Raw genomic sequence first — 21,517 nt, forward strand, 5'->3', positions numbered from 1 at the left:
AACATATTAGTAAAGCTATTTAATAAGATCTACGATACAGGCATAATCCCTCAAGACTGGTTAGTCGACCTTCATCATGCTACCTAAAAAAAGTAAATGCGAAAACTTGTAATGACTATAGAATGATCAGCCTAATGAATCACGTTCTCAAAATGTTTCTGAAAATAATTCAAAAAAGAATATACAGAAAATGTGAAGACGCCATCAGTGATACCCAATTCGGCTTTAGAAACGGCTTGGGAACAAGAGAGGCCCTTTTCTGTTCTCAGATCTTATTTCAAAAATGTATTGACCAAAACAAGGTAATATTCATTTGCTTCATCGACTTCGAGAAAGCATTTGACAAAGTCCAACATGCTAAAATGATTGTACTATTAAAAAGAATTGGATTAGATGGTAAAGGCATCAGGATCATTGAAAACTTATATTGGAACCAAAAGGCATCTGTTCAAGTTGATGACATTATTACAGACTCCATTAACATCAAACAAGGAGTAAGGCAAGGATGTGTGCTGTCACCTCTTCTTTTTAACATCTACTCAGAAGCCATATTTCAAAAAGTCTTGGAAGGAAGAAAGGAAGGGATTAGTGTAAATGGTGAAATCATCAGTAACATCCGATATGCTAATGATACAGCTCTTCTGGCTGACAATATTGGATCTTCAAAATCTTTTGGAACTAATAAATGAAGAGAGTGAAAAAATGGGATTAAAAATAAATATCACCAAAACTAAATTCATGGTCATAAGTAAGAAACCAATTCTTAATTTAGCACTCTCTTTAAATAGGAAACAAATAGAAAGAGTGGCAAAGTTTAATTATCTCGGATGCTGGTTAAATGAAGATTGCAATCCAGAAATGGAAATAAAAGTTACAATTGAAATGGCAAGAAAAAATTTTCTCTTGATGAAATCAACACTGTGTAACTGCAGTTTAAACTTAGAGCTTAGAGTATGCATGGTTAAATGCTATGTATGGTCTGTACTGCTATACGGTGCAGAAACTTGGACCTTGAAGACAACATCAATAAAAAGACTTGAAGCCTTTGAGATGTGGTTATACAGACGAATGTTAAAAATCCCATGGACAGCAAAAACGTCCAATCAGGAAGTACTGAAACAAATGGGGAAATCACGTGAACTTTTAGATACCATAAAAAGAAGGAAAACTGCATATCTTGGTCACCTACTTCGTAATGAAAAATATAAGATACTTCAACTGATTATAAAAGGGAAGATAAATGGAAGAAGAGGACAAGGAGGAAGAAGAAAATCTTGGCTGGCAGATATCAGACAGTGGACTGGTATGAACTCTGAGAGACTGCTCAGAATAGCTGAGAATCGCTAAAAATTTACCAAGGTGGTCGCTGACCTCCGATAGGAGATGGCACTCGAAGAAGAAATGATAACTTTGCTAGTTTGTATCATCTAGGTGGTGATATTGCAGTTGCTGATGTGACAGACTAATACAAGATTTGAGGTAGATGAACTTTGTATATTGAAAAATATCATTGTCAATACAAGAGTGGAATTGGAGAGCATGTCAGCCTTTGTATTAGTGTGGTCAAAACAATGCCAATTCTTTTGCAAACTATTTCTCAGTGCTGGAAAAGTTCTGAAGGTGCAAAGAGGGCAAGGTAGTTTAATTACATAGAAGCTCCAAAACAGAATTTGCAAATTACAGACCAGTTATTGTATTAGTATTGGAAAAGTTCTTTAAAGGTAGAATCTGCAATAGGTGTATAGGAACATGATACTCTCTGGTGGATAGTACAGCTTTGCAAACGGTAGGTCCTGCTTTAGTGATTTACTCACCTTTTTGGGTAAGGGAAATGGCTATACCATGATATTATTGTACCTTACAAAGGCATTTAACAGAATACTACATGGAGAAAACTATTACATAAGTTGGAGCAAATGGGAATGGATAAGTAGTGTAACTAGTGTAGGACTCTGTATTAGTGCTGCCACTGCTCTGTAATTTGTATATTTGATATAGGGAACGATTTAAAGAGCAAGATTCAATTGTTTGCTGATGATGATGCAAAAGTGACAAAGGGCAATAGTTAATAAAGGTAATGTAGATATCCTGCAGGATGATTTAAATAAATTGGCATTCTGGGCAAAGGATAATTGTCAATTTCATGTTGCAAAATGTAAGGTTATTCATTTTGGGTCGAACATATTACAGTATGATCAATCATACTGGATTGCAGGAAATTGAGTCTACAGATTTAAGGGTTAATGGACAGTTAAAGTTCAGAGGTTATTATCCATTTATTTAATGCTGTGCATTGTAGTCAAGATAGCGTCATCTTGGCTACAAGATGGAGAGGATTTAGAGAGTGATGGGTCTGTGGAATGCTTTCTGCAAGAATGTGAAGGTGTGCGAGATGCTAAAGTTTAGCTGATGGAGAAAAACGGGACATGATAGAAACTTACAAATTACTAAAGGTTATTTAAGATCGATAAAAACAAATTTTTTAGTACATGACTAGTAGGGAGAGAACTTGGTCACCATTGAAAACTGTAAGTGTGCAGGCTTTTTTTTTTTGCTTGGAGAATGGTGAAACGACCAATGTATTTGCCAGAGGTAGTTTTGAGTACCCTGATAGTCAGTTTGAGTGGTATGATACACTGTGCATAATGGTTAGTGTGAGTCTCCTGCAAAGTCTAACTCCATTGAGATACCTGTATAATAATAATAATCCATAATTATATTAGCATTAATATTCTAAAATGTCCTAGGCATCTCTAGTAATCCACCTCTATTCTCCCATCAGTTCCTGTCACTGCATTATCTTAATCTTGGGTATTTCCCTGCAGAGTGATCACTTAGTAACTGAACTATTTCATTTGCTTCTGTCATCTTCCTGCCAAGTGTATTTCATAAAGTTCACCTCCCATATTCTTGTTTCCTTTTATTCACCCATATAGCAAAAGAAATCTAGTATTTCCTTTGGTTTGCTGAGCTAATTCTATTTGACTTTGCCTTATGTCAGCAACCCTTCTTGTCTGTGCTTTGTATTACTTATGAGACTGGTCACATTTGTTTTAATATTTCCTTCAACGTATTTTTTTACTTTTTCTGTTGCTTAATGATACTACTAATCTCTCTCCTACCTGGCTTATACTGCTTCCTTCCCCATTGACCATCTCCCATGCACTGTCAACATCCTTCTTTACAGCTTACATTATGGCACTGCCTCTCAAGCTCCCTTCTATGCTTGTAATCAACTGTCCTCAGTTCCACATGTACTCAACTGAAATTTCCACATATTGTGCATCCTCTCAGGTTAAGACTATATGATCACTCTCTAATCATACATTATGTGACTATCTTGGTTGACAAATCCTCTGTCACCAGATCCTGTACTGAAAGAATCTTATAAGGATATCTTGAACTTAAGACTGATTTACAAATAAACTTCTAGAATGGCCTATGCCATTAAGAATTAAACCAGGAATTGATAATAGAAAAAATTAAAAAATATAAACATCAATGGATGGAACACATTGAAAGAATAAAAATGGAAAGATTACCAAAACAAGGCTTAAATTACAAACCATTAGGAGAAAAAAAAAAAAAAACAGAACATTCTCTAAAGAGATTGTGATGACATCTAAGGCCAGAACAAGCTTACAACATTATTAAAACACTTAAGGAATTTTGTTCAATTCCTTAAGTATTTTAATAATGCATAACCAACGTATAAGCTTGTCTACGAGAAGCTTGCAACAGGACTGTAAGCCTAAATCCTTGAAAAGCATGATTGCCTATGCCATTATGCAGATGATCATATATAAAACTACAGTAAATATTTTAATTTAAACTAAAGGGATGAAGATAATTAGCATTTAATTAATGTGAATTATACATAATTTATCCTTCCTATTTCTGATTGCACATAAAGTTTATAAATACTGACTTCAGTAATTTTTTTCTTAAGAGGAATCAATGCAAACTTGATAGCAAGTATTAATTTACTAATAGAACAGTTAGGCTTTGATTAATTGAAATTAATCAAGATGTAATTACAAGGATATAATTTATCTCAAACTCTTATGCATATATTGATCAAATTTATTAAAATATGGAAAACAAATAAAACAAGATGTCCAATTAACCCTTTCTGCCGTAGTGATTCCAATTGGAATCACTAACTTTCTTGGCCTTCATAGCCCATATTATGTGGCGAATGATTCATTGAAAATGAATCATTTCATTTTCAATGATTCATTGAAAATGAAATTTCCATGAATTATTAAAAAAATGTATTGAAATTGAAAAAATACATTTTCATTTTCTGAAAAATGAAAATGCATTTTTCAGAAAAATACTTGATATCCTTGCTTTTTTAGACCTAAAGACAAAATATATAGAAAGAAAAATTTTTTTCACTTGTAAAAAAAAATTCAGGTCACAAAGGGTTAACCAAAATAACATTATTATTATTATTATTATTATTATTACGGGCAACTCCAGGGAGTCATTAGACTCATCGAGGGAGGCCCCAAATCATTTTCATCACAACTATTCGTCATTCATACAGTATCTATCATACCTCGCCTTAAACTCATTCACTGTCACAGCATCCACCACAGACTCAGGGAGCGCATTCCACTCATTCACTACTCTAAAAGTAAAGAACCCAGCTCTAACACCTTTACTAACCACACTTTTGCCCAGTTTCCATGGATGTCCCCTAGTCCTCCCACAACCAGCCCTGTTCTCAAAAATATCTTCTGAATTAATTTTATAGAAACCCTTCAGTAATTTGAATGTCTCAATCATATCTCCCCCCCTCCGCCTATCAACCAATTTTTGCAACCCACAAATCCTCAACCTGTTCTCATACGGTTCATTCCACAGACCTGCTATCATCTTGGTCACTCGCCTCTGGATCCTCTCTACCTCCTCCCCATCAAGAAGAAACCTAGGTGACCAAATCTGAGCACAGTAGTCGAGATGAGGTCTTATCAAGGCTCGATACAGAGGAACAATAACCTGCTTGTCTCTGCTTGTCAACGTATTCTTCAGCAACCAAGTGATTTGATGAGCTGATTTGGCCACTTTTGCAATGTGTCCCCTAAATTTCAATTCCTTATCCACCAACACTCCTAAATCTCGTGCCTCATCAATTTCCTGGAGCACGGTTCCACCAATGCAGTAAACTGCCTCCCATCTTTTCACCCCAAAATGCATAACCTTACATTTTGCCACATTAAATTGACATCCATTCTCCCTAGCCCAGACCTCCAATCTATCCAAATCATCCTGCAAAATTTTGACGTCATCTGCATTCACTATTGCCCTACCCAACTTCGCATCATCCGCAAACAAATGAACTGTTCCTCTCAGATCCTTTCCTATATCATTTATGAACAAATTAAACAGCAGTGGTCCAAGAACAGATCCTTGTGGTACACCACTAGTCACAGGCAGTCTTGTGGACTCTACTCCTGAGTAAACCACTCTCTGATATCTCTCTGTCAACCACCCTCCTATCCATCTCACCAACCCTATGTCCATTCCCATATGCTGCAATTTACTGATTAGAATTCCATGTGGTATCCTGTCAAAGGCCTTAGCAAGGTCCAGCAGAATCACTGTAAACCCATTACCCTTATCCAGTTCAGCCGTCACTGTGTTATAATACGTGAGCAAGTTACTGAGGCATGACCTACCCTTCACAAAACCATGCTGTCCCCGATACAGTATCCCATTTTCTTCTATCCAATCTTGTATTTTCCTCTTGACTATTTTCTCTAAGACCTTGATAATGATTCCTGTTATGCTGATTGGCCGGTAATTTTCAACAGCAGCCTTGGAACCACCTTTGTGCAGTGGAACTATTTTCCCCTCTTTCCACCCCCTTGGGACTGACCCAGTCCTGAGGCTCAAATTAAACATAATGGTCAAGGGCACTGACAATTCTTTGGCCGCTTCACGTACGACACGAGCTGGTATACCATCCAATCCCACAGATGTATTGACATTGAGGTTCTGTAATAGACTAGTTACCTCTACCTCATTCATCACAATTCCAGTATAAGCTGTTGGTTCCTCCATTTCCGCAAAGCCACCACCTGGATGATATACTCTAGCAAAGTGCTCGCTCAGTAATTCCACAACATCGACTGATTCAGTTACCTCCTCTACCCTCAGCATTTTTTAAGATCATTCTACCATGAGCATTTTTCCTTTTACTTGCAACATATTGAAAAAACTGTTTGGGATTCTCTTTAGCCTGCATGGCCAATTTCCTTTCGTAATCTGCTTTTGCTTTTCTTACCACCCTTGTTACCATCCTGGCCTGAGCTTTATACTGTTCATGCACCTGATGGTCACCCTTCTCCTTAAATTCCCTCCACAATTGTTTCTTTTTTTGCAGCTCAAGCTTAATAGTGTTATTCATCCATTTAACCCCTACCTGATTTATTATTCGGACTCTTGGTATACAGTCAACCATTGCCTCCTGCAATGGTTGACTGTATCAGTACTTATCAGTACAATGCTGTATACAGATTATCAGATTATATTACAAGACAATGAAAATGACCTTCCAAAATCAGTTTGAGTTAAAAAAAAAAAAAAATAAATAAATAATAAAAAATAAGCAAACAATACCACTTAAATTTCTCAAAAGAAAAGTCATGGCATTTAAAGGTTAGTCATGGAAGATAAAATAATAGAACAGGTCTCTCTCTATGTTCACTGGGCATCCACAGATGCCGTATGGTCACTCCGATGCTCGGTGATGTTCCACACCAGGCCTTGCCATGTAGTCCTGTTGTTTGCTTTTCTGGCAGCCTCAACTCTCTGAAGATCAGTCACTCCACACATGCCATCCATCCATCTCATTGATGGTCTACCCCTGCCTCTTTTTCCAGGAACTTTACTTTCTATTACTGTTCTGAGAAGTCCTATCTTTTCTGTGTCCAAAATATTTTAACTTTCTTCTGTCAATATCTTTAAGGAGCCTTAACGTTCTACTAATCTTTTCTAACCCCCATTCATTTGTATGCCTTTCAGTATATGATATCCTCAACAGCCTTCTGTAACACCACATCTCAAAAGCAGATATCCGTTTCTTATCTGACTTCTTTAGGTTCCAAGTCTCGCATTCATAAGTCGCTGTTGGAAAAACAACTGCATCTAAAATCCTCAACTTTGTTCCCATGGAGATAGATCCATCCTTCCATATTTTAGACAGGTCTCTGACTGTTGTTTTAGCCATTCCTAACCTTTTTCTGACATCTTCTGAACAGCAATTCTTCACATTAATAATGGATCCCAGGTACTCAAATTTGCTGACTTCCTCAATTCTTTCTCCATTAAGACACACTTGTTTCTCAAGAGCTTCTCTGTTTGTTTTTCCTTTGAGAACCATGATCTTTGTCTTGCTAGAATTGAGTTGAAGCCCTCTGTTATTACTGATCTTGTTAACTTTGTCAAGAATTAGTCCTAGTTCTTCCATGTCATTACAAAGGAGTGTACTGTATCATCAGCATACCTCAGATTACTGATCAATCTACCTATCGTAATTCCTGTCCTGAGCTCATCCAATGCTTCACGCATGATGTCCTCTGCAAATATACTAAACAAGTGAGGAGAAAATAAACATCCTTATCTAGCTCCTTTTCCAGGTGGCATAGTTTAATTATTTAGGTTGCATAACAATATATCTAAGACAAACATAGATGGGGGGAAAAAAAAAAATTCAGAAAATTTGCGAAATTAATATAAAAAAAAAAATGAGAATCCCAAATTAAATTTTACGAAGATGGCTGCTCCCACTATTATGTGGTTCAGAAAGATGGTGTTTGCATTTTTCATAAAAATGGGAAAAAACAATTTTCGTGCAGTGATAACACTTTTTTGAAGAAGTGAATGGCTGTGCAGATCAAAGCCATGTTAGATGCAGTTCATGGGATTCTGCACAAGCATTAGACTATTTACTTGTGGATAAATGAGTTTAAACGTGGCCGTAGGTCCATTGAAGATGAAGCACACTCTGGACGTCTGTCTAAGGTCAATACGAAGGAAACGATTGACGAAATCCATGGTATTGTTATGGAAGACCGCTGAAAGAAAGTGCATGAGATTGCTGAGATTGTAGACATCTCAACTGAATGGGTGTATAATATCCTACATGAAAAAGCCGTGTGCACGATGGGTACCGTGATTGTTGACTGTCGAACAAAAAGACGTGAATGCAATTCGTAGGATATTTTGCATCAATTCATGACTGTAGATGAAACATGGATCCATCACTACACACCTAAGTCCAAACAGCAGTCAAAACAGTGGACAATGCCTGGCAAAAGAGTACCAAAAAACCATTTTGTCAACTAGGAAGGTGATGGCCACTTTTTTGGGATTCCCAAGGAATCATGATAGAGACTATTTGGAAAAGGGTTAGAGACAATAACAGGAGTATTATGCGTCATTATTTGACTGTTTAAAAGAACTCAAGTAAAAAATGGCCAAGATTGGTGCACAAAAAAGTGCCTCTTTCATCAAGAAATGCACCATCTCACACATTGGCCGTCGCAGTGGCAAAATTGCACGAATTGAGGTTTAAATAGGTTCCGCATCCACTGTATTCTCTAGACTTGGCCCCATGTGACTTCTTGTTCTCAAACTTAAAAATATTGCTCAGTGGGAAAAAACTTTCTTTGAATGAGGATGACTATTTTGCACAATTTGACAAATCCTACTTTTGAGATGGGATGAAAAAATGGAAACTTGCTGGACCTCAATGGAGACTATATTGAGAAAGGTGATATTTCCCCCCCAAAAATTTATTTTTTTTTACCAAACTTTCTAAACAACTCGCATAGGAAACTGTGAGCAAGAGGGTGAGGAGTGGTTTCTTTGCATGGAAGGTGGTTGAACTGTGGAATGCATTGCCTGATAGTGGTGAGAGAGAGAATGGTCAATGAGTTTAAGGAGTGGTATGATAGACTTTGTTTCCTAAGAGGGACCTCCCACGATGAGTCTTGATACTTTGTTTCCTAGGAAGGACCTCCTGCGATTAGTCTTTTGACTCCTTGGAGGGCTAAATAATAATAATGTAAATGGAAAGTGCATTTATGAGAATGGAAAAATATTTGCTACCAAAAGAAGTGGATAAATATAGACCAAAGGGAAAGAGAGATTCTCTGCAAGATGGAAAGATCAGTGAAGCCAGAACAGGCAAATGCATAATCCTTAATGAGAAGAACAGGTAGTACAAATTTTCAGAAAGATTCAATGAAAGATGAAACTCAGTGCTGCTAGTTATGCTACTTGAGATTGAAACCTGAATATTTCTTACATGTGCAGAGTCTTTTTTTCACTCCCTATTCCTTTTGAAATAAGTCATTTAAACTGTTATAGGAAAAAAAAAATCAACTAACGCCTTTTTATTCCCATATATAGGGAGTAGGCGAGGCCGTTTTAGCCCTATCTAACTTTTGGAGACTGAGGGGCAGTTCAATCTCCACTGGTACTCAATCAGAGATAGCTGGCCCAAGGCTATCACTAATTAAGCGGCACGCGGTGAAGAGAGACAGCTCAACAAGTGCCACCATCTTGTGGTCCCTAACACTCGTATTTAATGTCTAAAATAATGTGGGTTCTATGGTCGATTTTCTTGAGTTTCCAGGAGAAAAAACCCACTTGCCCGTGCCAGGGATCGACTAACTCATGATCCGCCCAAAAAAAGCTTAGAAAAATTTCTTCTAGTCACCGACTAGATTCAAAACCAAGAAGTCTTCCTTCGTGCAGTCAAGCACTGTGGTGTGCAAACGCCACATCCATTGAGCTAAACTGTTATGTATATGTAACAATTTTTTTTTTTTTTTACAATAAAATGTTTAAGTAATAATCACTGTCATTTTACTGGGATTTTAAATTGTAAATGCATTTTTTAAATCTTAATTTCAAATTTAAATATAGTAAGCAGAAAATATTAAATTTTAAAAAAAAAATTTATATAGAATAGAAAGATTAGCATATTTCTTTTGATATATTTTAGAATCTAAAAATTAAGTAGCTAACTCTGTTACGATCTTATTTCCACTGGAAATGTGGTATGGTAACTTAATTAAAAGCCTTGTCAGTTGAATCATTCCTTGAAACAGTTTCTTGAAAGAAAATGTTGCTGTCCAGTTAGAAAATGAGCAAAGCCATTTTTTTCTTCAAAAGAATTTCACTGCTTTCCAACTGAGTTACAGTACTCAAGTGACTTACATAGTTTGTCTAAGATCTCTCATAAGATTGTTTTGTAAATTTAGGTGGAGAAGAAATACCCATAGTTACTTAACTATGGGTATTTCTCCTGAAGATACCAAAATCCTGATACACACCCTCAAGCAGTGTGTAGAATACTCTGATAGTACTATATGATTAAGTTTATATTATTATTAATCTTCTACATTATTTTCCTCTAAAACTGCCCTAAATTTAGATGAAAATAATGTAGGAGATTAATAATAATATAAACTTAATCATATAGTATTATCAGAGTATTCTACACACTGCTTGAGTGTGTAGAAAACTGCCCTAAATTTAGAGGAAAATAATGTAGGAGATTAATAATAATATAAACTTAATCATATAGTATTATCAGAGTATTCTACACACTGCTTGAGGGTGTGCATCACCCTCAATGCATCAATTCATTTAGATTGTGTGCTTTCCTCTGAGTTGCTTTCCTGTCACCTTGGCATCAAATACTTGCTTTGCTAACCTTTCCTCATCCATTCTGTTTAAGTCACTACACCACCTTAGATGAGCTTTTCTGAAACATTCTTGAATGTTAACAATATTGCATTCCTTCCTGATATAAGTTGCATCTAGAAACTAAGTTCCAGTTGGTCATAAATTAATGAAATGACATTTTCAGTATTATTATATCGTCACAAGTTTACATATTACCATCTACTTCTCCACATATTTATTCCTAAATTGAGACATTTGTCATAGGCACTAGTTTTTGTATCCTCTCATCAAAATAGCCAGTGTTTTGACCCACTTATTCATGGCTATCTTTATGCCATCTTCACTGAATTGTTCAGCTGCTAAAAATCTCAAGTGGAGGAAAAGATGGAAGTTACTGGGTTTATAAGGTGGAAGTTGCTATAATCCTTAAAATTATTTGAGCCCCAGTGTGGGGTCATGCAATGTCATGAATTAAAACTCCAGAGGTGAGGAGTCCTTGTCTTTTATTTTGTATAGACTGCTACATTTTTATAGTCTCACAGTAAACATATGCAATTATTTCCTTCAGGCATAAAGCCAATAAGCAAAATTCTGTATCTGTCTCAAAGCACAGTACATCCTCTTCCTGGAGGAAAAAAGTCTGCTTGAATTTCTTTGCCTTTTGGAGACTGCCATTGTATTGACTGATGCTTAGATTAGTCACATGAGAAATCCTGGTTTCACCTCCAGTCACAATGTGGTTTGAAAATTTTTCCTTCATGGTGATGTTGTTTAAAAAAAAAAAAAAAAAAGTTCATTGCAACCATGTATTTTATGATCATCAGTGAGCATTTTTGGCACCCAATTTGCAATACTGTAAGTGTTCAGTTTTGTGTAGTAAAGAACAGTTTGAAATGTGCTCATGATTCTTCTGTGTACTTGAATCTTTGCATTCACCTGGATTTGTGCACATTTGTTCTCTCTTCACTGAACATTCTACGCCATTTTCTCATCATTCCTCTCACTCATGGCATTTTCTCCACACACTTCACTAACATGCCGATAAATTTCAACCTGACAAACATTATTATTATTATTACCTTAAGGAGTCCAAAGGCTCCTCCAACTCTATCTCCACAACACTATCTCCACTCTATCTCTACTCTACAACTCTATCTCCACCACTCAATCCACCAACTACAACAAACTGCAACTACCATCACCAATACCATCCACCACCGCTAGTATTTTCACAATCAAACATCCATGCCCACGGTGGGATTCGAACCCACAGCTTTTTGGCTTGAGAGCAGATATGCCAACCAGGCTGGCAATTACATTTTTGGCATTTAGAAATTATCACTGGCTGTATCCCACCATCAGCAGGATTATCGATTTTTGTACTCATTTTGACACAATGGCAAACATATAAACAGACTTGAACTTGACAATACATCCATCATTTACTTGACTCATGCAACATCAGCATGCAGACACATCCTCACTCCTGCCACCTGCTCCATGGTATGCATGATTGAAATTTAGTTTATGGATGTGCTACATATCTTCATTTTTAATTATTAATAAATAATGAATAATATGCCATCTATTTACTTCCCAAATTTTTCTAACAAAAAAAAAAAAAAACCTCATATAAATTCTCTAGTTCTTTGATCAGCTGTTTTTTATTTCTAACCCAGCTCTCAGATCTATAAGTTAAACTTAATTTGAACACTGTCTTGGGTATTGCTTTTTAGTGATTTTTGGCAAATTTCTCTTTTATTCCATATTAACTTATCTGATTCTCTACCTAACTAGTTTTGTTTATTCTGTTGTCAGTTTCTATATATTTAATTTGCCACTTTACTAAAAAAAAAATATATATATATATATATATATATATATATATATATACACACACACACACATATACACACACACATATACAGGGTGTTCGGGATAAATTTGACATATTTATAATTAATTATATTTTTCCGTAAGTTACATGTATTAACACACACTTCTCTTCATTTAAAAGTTTGGACCCTTCTTCATTCATATACAAGATGTCAGAAAGGATGGATAGCTGGAACCCACCTGAATCATGGAAGAGAATAACTTGTATCATGATGATTCGTGCCCGCCATCAAAATAAGGATATTACGACTGCTGCCCAATGCTCCCTGAATACAGTAAAAACAATCAGGCATGAACTAGAGACTTGCAATGGTGACTACGAGGATGTAGCAAGAAGAAAGATCCCTAGCAGACGATCTGATTGCGTTCGTACAGCAGAATTCCTCGCAAATCTGCAGGAACAGGTGTTGAAGAACCCTGGCATTGGAATTCGGGCTTTGTTCGTGGAGTTGCTAACTGTAGTCAAGCCCTGGATAACAAGGGTAGCCAATGGTAGGCCGTATGTATGGCAGCAGGATTCGGCCCCTTGACACACCTCTGGGAAAAGTCAAAAATGGTTGTCTGAAAATTTCTACGACTTCACCAGTCCAAATGTTTGGCCTCCAAACTCCCCAGACCTTAACCCCATGGATTATTTTGTATGGGGCGCAGTTGAAAAAGACACCAATCGCACTTCCAGTAATACAAAAGCCCAGTTAATGGATAAAATTAAAACAGTTTTTGCGGCCCTTCCCAGGGAGACTGTAGCATCAGCTTGTTCGAGGTTCCGAAGCAGAATTGAAGCTGTGATCGATGCTAATGGTGGTTATTTCGAGTAAATCTTGTTGATAGTATTGTAATTAACTCTGCCTGTAATGTTTTTTTGTCAATTCATTAAATTTAATAGATACAAAGAAGATTTTCTTTTTCCTTACGAAACTGTCAAATTTATCCCGAACACCCTGTATGTGTGTGTGTATGTATATATATATATGTATGTGTGTGTATATATATATATATATATATATATATATATATATATAAAAAGCTGCCACAAAATGTTGGATAAGACCAGTCAGCAGTACAAAGACAAACTATGAAAGTAAATTAAATATTCTTAAAATGACTAAATGTGTCGATTAAAAACTGCTGATGGGAAATGAGTAATGAATTTTTATTAATTTTTGTTATCAAGTATCATGTATCCCTAGATGAGATAGTTGATTATGTTTTGTATGCAGAATAATTTAATCTTTTTTGTTAAATATTTTAAAACTGCAGTATAATTAGCTAAATTATTAGCTTGTATGAAATTCATCCATTGCAATCAATTTTAGGTGCCTGTTTTTTTCTAGCTAATGAAACAATCTGCATTGATTTATTATAGTAAGTAATTTTCAGTATTATGTTTCAGATGCTGACGAGGCCATCAAGAAAGAAGAGCTGCAGCAAACAGCAAAAAGAGATCTGGAGGACTGGTACTGTCGATATAAGGAACAGATAGAGAAAGTTAAAGTAGCCAATAGGTAAGAAGAAATAAAAATAGACTTTTATGATGATAAATATTTCATTATACAGAATTTTCAACTTCTTCACAACACATTTTCACTATACAACTAATGAACAACAGTTTTTTAAATGATGAAATAGCAGTGCATGAAGAGAACTATGCACTATATTCTAATATTATCTATTAAAGCAGAAAATGGCACTTGATATTATCTCTACACTGTAAAGAGAAAAATAAAATGCAAAAAGAACTAGAAAAGATGGTGGTTATTTCTTTTCAGATTTAGTTTATATAAGAGGGTATCACAACTTCGTTTTTGTATAATGTTTCAACCAATAATTTTTGATTTTTCAGTCCAGTAGCATCCATTCTTCCAATTTGACCAAAATAACAAGTCATCAGAATAGAGCATTTAAACTTGAATATGACAAGAGTTTGTCCTTATGAGTATTTAAAAAGGAAGCAAACTTAGACCAAGCAGAAAGTTTTTTTTTTTTTTTGGGAGGGGGAGAAGCTTAGCAGTTTGTTCTGAGGCACCTCATTTGTATTGAAGAGATCCACTACATTGACATAAAAATAGGATCCCTCCCCATTTTTAAATTAAATGTATATGCTTTACAGCAGGAATACTTAGCTTCTCTCCAACAAATATAGCTGTGAATATAAATGTTTATTAAGCAATACCAAACACCATTAAAAAAATATATAGAAAAGCTTAAACTTTTGCAGCAGTATTTAGAAGCAGGTTTAATCGAGTCTTCACAATCATTGTGGAATAGTCCTTTCTTCCAGTTGGAAAAACCAAATAGATATGCATTTTGTGCTTGAATTGAGGGCAGTTAATTCTAACTGCCAACTTAAAACTAAGTATTGCTTGATATAATGTTTCATGTACACCGTATAACTGTAACTAAGAAAAAGTGTGGAAAGGAAGCATGGTGAAGAACAAACTAGATACAGGCCATAAAGAGGTTAAGGTCAGATTTTCAATTAAAGATAAATAGTTGAAAAATCAGGAATATAACAAGGATCTGTATTGGAGTTTTGTAGATCTGGAAAAGGCACATGGCAAGATGCCAAGATATAAGCTATTCAAAATGTTAGTTGTGTGGTGTACATGGGACATTGTATCAAGCAATACTTAGTTTTAAGTTGGCAGTTAGAATTAAAAAAGTATAAGAAGATGGTTTGGTATTAAATCAGGGTGAGAGACAGGGATGTATGTCATCTCCTCTGTTATTCATGATCTATATGGATCACATTATGAAGGAAAGTGGCATTAAACCTAATGTTAAAATTGGAAATGTTAATCTTAGCTCTTTACTTTATGCAGATTTATATTTCTAAATATATTCGGTACAAGTCTGTAAGATTCCCTGACTGAATTGAATACCAGCTGTAATAAATTTTGGTGTGAAAATCAGCAATAAAAAGACAAGACAATGAAAATAAGCAGAAACATTGAAAATATCAACTGCATCTTGAATGCAGAACCTATAGATCATGTAAAACATCTCAGCTATTTAGGCACAATTTTTAGTAAAGATGGCAAATTAAATATGGGAATAGATAACAGGATCAGCAAAGCTGGTATGGTAGGAAGTCAACTGAATTAGCTAGTCACAATACTAGCTGTATACAAGACAGTGTTCAAACCAATTAACTTATGGATCTGAGAGCTGGGTTTGAAATAAAACATTTGATCAGCGACTGGAGACCACAGATATGAGCTCGTTCTTTTAGCAATGTAATAGAGTTCTAAGAAAGATTAGGGGAGGATGAAAAGATGTTGGCAGTATCATATTAAAAAAGAGGATATTAGGAAAGATCGTGACATTATTAGCAGTAAGGAATGTGTGAGAAGAGCTAATTTCAGGTGAGAGAGAGAGGAAAGGTTTGTAAAACAAGTATTCTTTACCAGGATGTCAAGAAAGACCCAGAGGGAATCTAAGATTTAAGTGGACTGAAGTATGTTAAAAAGTGCATTAGAAGACAAATGCAAGATCTGATAATATTGGAGCCTTGACATAACAGATTCATTTGGAGGAAAATTGTTGATTGGACATCAGTAACGGTGCAACTTTTGATGTAATAGTATCATAATATACTGTACTCTCCCTGGAGAGTACATGTCAGGAATTTGATGAAAACTATAATAAAAAAAAATAACTGTAATAATACACAACATTCACTATGATTACTGTTCATAGTATTTGAATATCAATGAAACAGAAATTGGATTCACTTGATGTGTTGATTGTTTCATAATAGCTTTTCTTCCCAAAGGGAAGAAAAGCTATTATGAAACAATCTTCCATCAAAAGTCTTCAATCAAAAGTCTTCCATCTCTTCTAGTTAACTAAGAGATGCCTTTTGTTAACCGTATGGTTAACACTTCACAGGTGCTCAATTTCTGCAGCTTGCATTTTCTATGGCCATTGTTCTGATGAACAATGGCCATAGCACCCTCTCACAGTTACAGATTCATATTCACAGAACAAATTTCTCCTCTTCATTCATCCTTTCTACTTCTCCCCAGAAGAGTATCATTTTATGTGTTTTCCAAGGAATACAATTCACAGCTCTTCATGATAAATGAAGACTAGTTCCTTCTTGCTCATACATGGTACATGGCAGGGAAATAAAACTGAATTTGAATTCTCAAGTACAGTTTTATTTCCCTTTTCTTAGATGGGTACTATGCAAGCTCTACTCCAATCATCTGGAATTCAACCATCTGTCCAAGCCTTCTGAATTATGCATTTTAGCCACTGTAAAACATCTATACCTCCATACTTGCATTTCTGATTGAATATCATCTACTTCAGCTGTCTTTCCACATTTCAGGTTTTTGATGGTTTTTTCTACTTCAAGTACTGATGTATTTCTGATTACATGCCTGTTTATTTTTTTCTACTACCATGCTTTCATTGCTTGCTTCATTTAACAATCTTTCAAAGTACTGTAGTTTTCTGTGTATAAGACGACACTTTTTTTCTAAAATTTTTAGATCAAAAATTGGGGGGTCGTCTTATACAGGGGGGGGGGAACCAGTTGAGAGACTATGTGGTGAATCTGTCACTACCTTTTTATATCCATAACAGGCTTCTGCCAATCTCTAGCCTTTAACTCTGTTGATGGACGTCATTAATAGCCGATTCTGAATAAACCAATCAGAACTCTGAAAGCATTCATATATCTGCAACTCGTTTGCAGGGTAAGTTAATGCATTAACAATATTTTGAGCACTAGCCCATAAAAATGTCCGAGAAAAAAAAAATTGTCATTTCCTTCAAAGTTCAAGTTAAAAGTCATCAATTATGCAAAAGAACATGGAAATGAAGCTTCAGAGAGATAGTTTGTATCTCCTCCCACTGAGTATGATTAGACAGTGGAAATGTTTAAAATATTGATTTCTTAATTTTGGATTAAAAAAAGGGTTCGTCTTGACGCCCATGTATAAGACACCCCCATTCATGTATAAGAATGGGGGCGTCTTATACATGGAAAAATATGGTAATTACCCTGTACATCAAGGATATCTTCATCTCTAGTTTTCATGTCACTTTATTTCTGATTGCTTTTACATCACTCTTTCCTCCATTTTCAATAGCCTCCAGAGTATTTTGCTGCCTTTCTTATATTTATTTTCAATGTTCTTATCAGTCTTCCCATGAATTTTCTTTAGCTAGTTTATGCAATTCTTCACTTGCATTTTCCTCTGTATTCTCTAAGAGCACAAGCTGACTTACTTGCAAGGAACTTTTGATATGCTCTCTTCTTTTCCTTCACTGCCTCATAACTTCTGAGTTCACCAAGGATTTTTCTATCCTAGCAGACACCCTCACCACATGCCTCTCTGGCTGAATCAGTTTTCTTCATTTTTCACTGAATCTTCAAGGTTTGGTTCTTGTTTTCACTTTCATTTTTTTCTTGAATAATGTCAGTATTTTAATCTGCAGTCCACAACTGAAAGCTGCTCAACTTTGAATTCATTTAAAACTTTCTTATGTACTCTTTTCTTTGGACTCTCTAGAGGTGTCAAATAATAACAACATAGTCAATGAGGCTTTCATTTCTTGCATGAAATTCAATTTTTATCCTGCTCAAAACTAAATGGTGATCATTCTAATTTCAAATCCTCGTGTCCTGAATCAGTGAGAAAACATCACTATCAACAATAATTGCCAGCAAAGGTCGGTCGATTGGTAGAGCCTTTGCTACTAATGGCTCACGCAAAAAGTTAAGCAAGTTTGAGCGTGGTTAGTAGTTGGAAGGGACAATCGTCCGATGCTGTTGGCACACTCTCCCTCGATGAGTCTTTGGGCTCCCCGGAGATGTCAAATAATAACAACAATAACATAGTCAATGAGGCTTCCATTTCTTGCATATTCTCTCCATGTGAATTTGTGCACATGTTTTGTTGGAAAATGGTGTTAGTAATAACTAGTCCATGTCCTGAACAGAAATCCAACAGGTACTTACCATTATTATTAGCTTTACTGTTTTCTCCAAATTTCTCTCAAATATTTCTTTGTTTAGTAATCATTTCCTGCTCTGCTATTTAGATCTCCAACAAGGATCAACTTTTCTTTTTTTTTGTCAGTTGCTTTCTCTAATGCCTCAAAAAAAATTCCTCCAGTTCCACATTTTCTGATATTTGCCCACATCATTCTATTGATATTGCCTGCCATTTGAGATTATCCTGGTATTATAGAGTTGAATACTATCACTACTTCTCTTCCCTGATTATTGCCTGAATATAATATTTTGTATTTGTTGCTTATAAAGATCTTGCCTGTTTTTGCTTTAGTTGCATCTATTATTGTCAATCTGGTACTTATCCAATGCTGCTGTTTCATTTTTTTCCCCCCTTTGATGCTTCTGATATTGATTGTACCACTCTTGAATGCTCATCCTTTTTTTGCTGTTCACCCTTTTTTTTTTCTGATGAAAACAGAGGCTTTGTTTAGCCTCCTTAGTCAGCAGGAAATTGTCATGTTGTACCATCATTTTACATAATGGTTTAAGCCATTAAGAATACAGTCTGGTGGCATTGTACCTTTAGGACTTTGGTCTAGGTTTTTCAGTTTGTAATAATGAGTGAATTTGCTAGTGTTTACTATATTGAGAGTTGACAGTATATAATGGTTTTTCCAATGCTGAGAGTGGATTATACTCGACATGCTTCTCTCAAGCATAAAATCAACATGCATGCTGTGCACCAAAAGTTTAACATTTCTCTGGTCATCAAAAAAAGTCATTTATAAAAATGTCATTAGCAGTGCACTAAATGACAAAAAAATTCATTGCATGAAAGCAAAGGTTCTACGACCTAAGGATGATAATAAACAAAAATTGTAATGTGCAGTTGCCAGTAGTCCAGTTTTTTTTTCAGGATCTGGAATAGTTAATTTGGTATGATGCATTCATTTATTAGTTCTTCAGAATTAGTCTATTAGCTGGCTAAGTTTGAAGTATGGGATAATTTATGTAATTTTTAATTTTCTGTTTGTGTTTGAAGTATTGCATATATTAATGTTGTATTCCAGTGTATATATTGATCTAACCCAGTTGGTTATTTGGAACAGTGTGCCTAAGTTTTACGCATTTTATTCCTAGAAATGCAGAAAAGGAATGGGTAGTAGAGCGGGATGCTGTAGCACCTGGTGTGGAATGGGAACGAGTAGCCAGGTTGTGTGATTTTAATGTAAAGGCATCTCGCAACACAAAAGATACTTCCCGTATCAGATCAATTATTCTTCAACTAAAGCAGACTCCACCTGTTCAAAGAGCAAAGTAATGTTTCAGAAATAGGATTGACTATATTGAATGTTTTTTTTTTGTCCATTGATATAGGGTATTTTTTTAAATATATTTACTTTTTAAAAGATATTGATCTTAATAAAATCAAAACAAATTTTATGGAGATATGGCAATGAATATAAAATTAGAAAATGAATCTGCATCCAGATCAATGTGAAAAACAAACTGCTTTTAAAACTGACAGCAGTACATTTTGCTGTACAGTAATAGACATCCTAGTTTCATATGTATTTTCTGATGAAATTTACTATTTTACATCCTGTTGAACTTGTAATTTTGGAAGTACTGTATTTTTCTAATATTGTTTTTGTACCTCTAACAAATGCTTGTTTTAGTATAGTAGTATTGCTTATCTGCTAGAATGTAAGAATATGCCTTTATTTAAAAGAAAGTACAGGCTAACTATATATAAAATAATGTCTGGTAAATGGATTTCTATGTCTGCTGAAAATGTACTTAATCATATTTGTTGCATGCTGTTTATTATGCAGTGTTCCAAATATTGGATATGTATGTTCAGTATACTCTGACAGTATCTTTTACAGAACTAACATTGTATATGTAAATGTTCTTAGATGTGAAACTTTGGTATAAGTCATACATGCTATCATTATAGCAGAAGTTGCATAATACTGAGGAGTGATAGATGGCTCTGAAAGTAATTAAATATTGTTTGGGGATATATATATATATATATATATATATAATTTTTTTTTATTCATTGCTAATTTAATTTTTGTAGAATTTGTTCTGATGTAGCCCATTTTCTCAAAAGCATTTGCTTCAGTGAACAGCAATTGCACCAAAACCTTGTTATTTTTCATTTACCAAAGTTATTCTACATATATATTGCTGTAGTTATACTTCCAATAATAAAGTTGCTATGTTATAAGTTCCTAATTTTAACTGCTGTAATAAATTGTTTCTAATTGTTGAATTATTTCAAGCTATTATTCCTTTTGTGAAAGCAAGTTGCCAGTCTCAAGGATATTTTTAATGGGGGGGGGGATCTTTCCATTATCTCTTAATAGAGAGTTCAGTGGCACAGCAGTTGCTATCTGGCATCAGTGTACTAAACTGTATTTATTCATTGTGTAATGTTTTAGTCAACTGATTGTTTTTGCTGCTACAAATGTAACAGTCAGTTAATCAGTGCACTTACTGGTTGGAAATACTAGTGAAAATATTCACCAGTATTTCCAACCATAAATCTAATTCTCTTTATTAGTTAAATAACTTCTAAATAGATCAAGAATAATAATAAGAATCCAATATAGAACCCAAATTTGCACACTGATAAAGAATAATCTATATCAATCAAAATAAACTATTTGGAATGATTGTAAATAAGTCAATGCATAGGATGTGCAGAAAGAATGGTGTGTAGTTTGTAGACCTATGGACTGAAATTGACAAAAGGATCTATATAATGCTGCTGGATTGCACTTAAAGGGATTTGGGATTGATGTCTTAAAGCATTGTTCACTGTATAATTGCAAAGTCAGCTGTTAGGGAGGAGGACTGCAAGTGAGTGTGTTTATGTAGGTACCAATAAAATGAGACAGTTGACAAAAAAAAAAAAAACTGCAGTTGTCT

General features: G+C 35.0%; 1 protein-coding gene across 1 annotated transcript in view; it reads left to right on the forward strand.

Annotated features, from left to right (window-relative positions):
- The window catches only part of LOC150092622 (clathrin light chain-like), a 116,433-nt gene extending 95,612 nt beyond the window's left edge, over nucleotides 1-20,821 (forward strand). Inside the window, exons 5-6 of the mRNA XM_090414506.1 lie at nucleotides 14,000-14,111; nucleotides 19,718-20,821. Of these exons, the coding sequence (XP_090270632.1) occupies nucleotides 14,000-14,111; nucleotides 19,718-19,898 (293 nt within the window). The 3' untranslated portion in view covers nucleotides 19,899-20,821. The remainder of the gene's footprint in view (nucleotides 1-13,999; nucleotides 14,112-19,717) is intronic.
- Nucleotides 20,822-21,517: the final 696 nt, after the last annotated feature.

Source organism: Typopeltis vanoorti, chromosome 25, assembly GCF_054136105.1.
Source record: "Typopeltis vanoorti isolate ZY-2024b chromosome 25, IOZ_Tvanoo_1.0, whole genome shotgun sequence".
NCBI lineage: Eukaryota > Metazoa > Arthropoda > Arachnida > Uropygi > Thelyphonidae > Typopeltis > Typopeltis vanoorti.